Source organism: Populus euphratica, unplaced genomic scaffold (assembly GCF_000495115.2).
Source record: "Populus euphratica unplaced genomic scaffold, PopEup_1.0 scaffold28.1, whole genome shotgun sequence".
NCBI classification, from domain to species: Eukaryota; Viridiplantae; Streptophyta; class Magnoliopsida; order Malpighiales; family Salicaceae; genus Populus; species Populus euphratica.
The window spans coordinates 2,077,785-2,080,675 of NW_011499862.1; the positions used below are offsets into that span (position 1 = coordinate 2,077,785).

The window sequence follows — 2,891 nt, forward strand, 5'->3', positions numbered from 1 at the left end:
CTGTAAGTCCAAGGTAATGAGATAAACCTGAATGAGATTCTTATATAAATTTTTATAAATATAATATAATGGGATAATTTTTTGTTCATATTTTATTATTCATGGATCTCATTTAAGTTTGAGGAAGTCTAATGCAAGGGAGGGAGATAATGATTTTGAAGAGTAGTTTGAGATCAAATGAATTGATATATTTGTTATACATACGTTTTCTTGTTTAAATTTATTATTTACAAATTTTGCATGTATATAAATTTGTAATTCCAATGTCACATCATCAACTTCTCTTTAGATTTTATTATCTATGATTCCATTCAAGTGTTTGTAATTAAGCTTGATGTAAAGGGAGATGAAAGAATTTAAGACAATGGTATATGATAACTTTAAATTTATATATTCGCTGCACATAAAATTTGTTTTAAATCTCATTATTTATGAATCCCATACAAATGTCTGTAGGAATGATATTAATGGACAGTCTTTTATTTAGATTTTATATAGATATTTTATAACGGAATTGTCTTTTGTTTAAATTTATAATTTATAGATTCCATGCAAGATTTTTAAAAAAGTTTGATGTAAATATAGAGAAGAAAAATTAGAGGGCACTATGAGATATCTTTAAATTATTTAGATTTTATTATTTTAGAATGTGAAGTTTGATGTAAAATAATATGAAAAGGTTATATAGGTGCATGGTATTTTTTGTTGTTAGGGCTATGCATTCTGCTTCTATTCATTTGTGTTATTTTGTTTGCTTGTAATATTGAAAAAGTATAGATAATCTCTTAAGTTTGCAGGACAAACAAGTCGTAAGTAAAACATAAGTGAATCGATAAGGAAAAAACTGAGTTTAATAAGACTAAATTGTCGTACAAAATCTATTTTTGAAATGAAAAATTAACTCGTAGCATTCTTGTAAGTATAATATAATGAGTTTGTTATTTATTCAGATTTTATTATTTATATATTTCTATGCAAGCTTTTGTAAGCTTCACGTGAAGGGAAATAAAAAATTTAGACAATCAAATAAAATATCTTTAAATTAATATATTAATTTTACATATATTTTTTTTTCATAGTTTATTACTGGGGAATCTCATTCAGATTTTATTATTTAAGGATCTCATAAAAGTTTTTGTAAGTTTGATGGAAGAGGAGATCAAGATTTTCTTACAATATTGATATGAGATAACTTCAAATTAATGTATTAGTTGTGTGTGTGTGTGTTGCTTATGTTTCTTTATTTATGAATTCTATATAATTAAGTTTCTATAAGTCTTATATAATGAAATCGTATTTTGTTCAAATTTTATTATTCATGTATCTCATTTATGTTTATGAGTTTATTGTAATTAACAAGATCATGAATATGAAGATCTTAATTAAAGATATATCTTCGGACAACACCAGAATTTTCTCTGTTGTAAAACCGATTAATTTGGTTCCTATTAGTATCAATTTTCAAAATCTTATAAGAGATTTTTAAATTAATTAATTCTTAAAATTATGCCCCTCGAAGAAAGGTGTAGTTTTAGATAGTCGTATGAGAAGATTTTCCAAAATTAATATCTTCATTGTTAGACCTTAAAATTTTGTATTGATCCCTTATAAATGCTTTTGAAAAAAATATATAAATCAAATGAATTAATACCTTCTAGTTTTCATGACTTTTTCATTATATTTGTGTTCATTGCATTATATTTAGACCATATATGACTATTAATTAATTAATTTGCCTACTCATTGATCCTTCTTCTTCCTTTTTCCCCCTCGCTCTCTCTCTTTCTCTCTCTCTCTGTTTTTTTTTTTTATCATGATGTAACAGAGATAACAGGCAGGACAATTGCCAGAGTACTGATCCTACAAATCAGTAAACGAGGTTCATTAATTTGGACATATATATATATATACATACACACACCAATTTCCTTCTCTCTCAATGTTTTTCTAGTTACTGAGTTGTAGAACAGTGCTGTTTGTCTGTTGCCCTTGATCAATTATTTTTTTGTGTTTTCACATTTTATATAATTAGATCCTATAAGTCTGCATAATCAGTTTGGCTAAAAATAAAATAATTAGGCCTTAAAAAATTTATATTATATCTGGTGAGAAATCATTTGTTTCAAATGGGAAAATGCAGTGCTAAATCTTGCTAAATTTGTCTGATCTTGTTGACCACTTATTGGATATTTTCTCTCCTTAATTACTGCATAATCATAAATAAAAAAGAAGAAGAAGAAATTTGCCTGACCTTTCTGCCATTTATGTTCGTGCTCCCTGCTTCAGAATATGTAGAGTGATAATATTGTTGTAAAAAAATGTTTTGATTATATATTTCATCATGTCAACCAATCATAATATTTGATTCAAGAATTGAAAATGGATGCCACGATATATAATATCTGAAATTAAATCAGATCTGACAGATAGAAACATGCAATCGAAATACCATGAACATATTATAATTCATGTAGATTTGGTAAACAAGAAATTTATTCATAAGTAAAATACTGTAATGAACTGTGTCCAAACAATAGCTAAAAAGGCTCAGGAAATTAAAGACAATTCATAATTAAGCAAGCAAATTAATTAACCATTTCAAGGGAAAAATGAATTGGTCCACAGTCCATTCTGGTTGTTATCCCCGGAAGGCAGCACCATGTCTTCCCCACCAAACCCCATATGCTCTTGAGGGGTCATCAAGTCCATGAACCATTGCTGTCTCTGCATGGCACCCACATTAACCTCAAAATCATTAGTAACCATCTGAGATGACTCCGGCGCTTGCTCTCTAGCACTGCTAGGTCCAGCCCCGGTGGCTGCAGCTGCTTCCAATTGAGAGGTATGGCTAGTGCCACTGCCACTCCCATTGTTTTGGGGCCTGTTGATGT

General features: G+C 28.4%; 1 protein-coding gene and 1 long non-coding RNA gene across 3 annotated transcripts in view; one reads left to right on the forward strand and one right to left on the reverse strand.

Moving 5' to 3' along the window:
* Window positions 1–231: 231 nt before the first annotated feature.
* Window positions 232–2,891, forward strand: part of LOC105125226 (uncharacterized) — a 20,918-nt gene continuing 18,258 nt past the window's right edge. The window contains exon 1 of the long non-coding RNA XR_842204.1: window positions 232–242. This is a non-coding gene — a long non-coding RNA (uncharacterized LOC105125226). The remainder of the gene's footprint in view (window positions 243–2,891) is intronic.
* Window positions 2,475–2,891, reverse strand: part of LOC105125225 (agamous-like MADS-box protein AGL80) — a 953-nt gene continuing 536 nt past the window's right edge. Inside the window, exon 2 of one of the 2 annotated variants that reach the window (XM_011025591.1) lies at window positions 2,475–2,857. In XM_011025591.1, coding sequence (XP_011023893.1) covers window positions 2,599–2,857 — 259 coding nt within the window. In that variant the 3' untranslated portion in view covers window positions 2,475–2,598. Of the gene's footprint in view, window positions 2,864–2,891 lie in introns of both variants that reach the window. The other variant, XM_011025589.1, reaches the window with a different exon arrangement.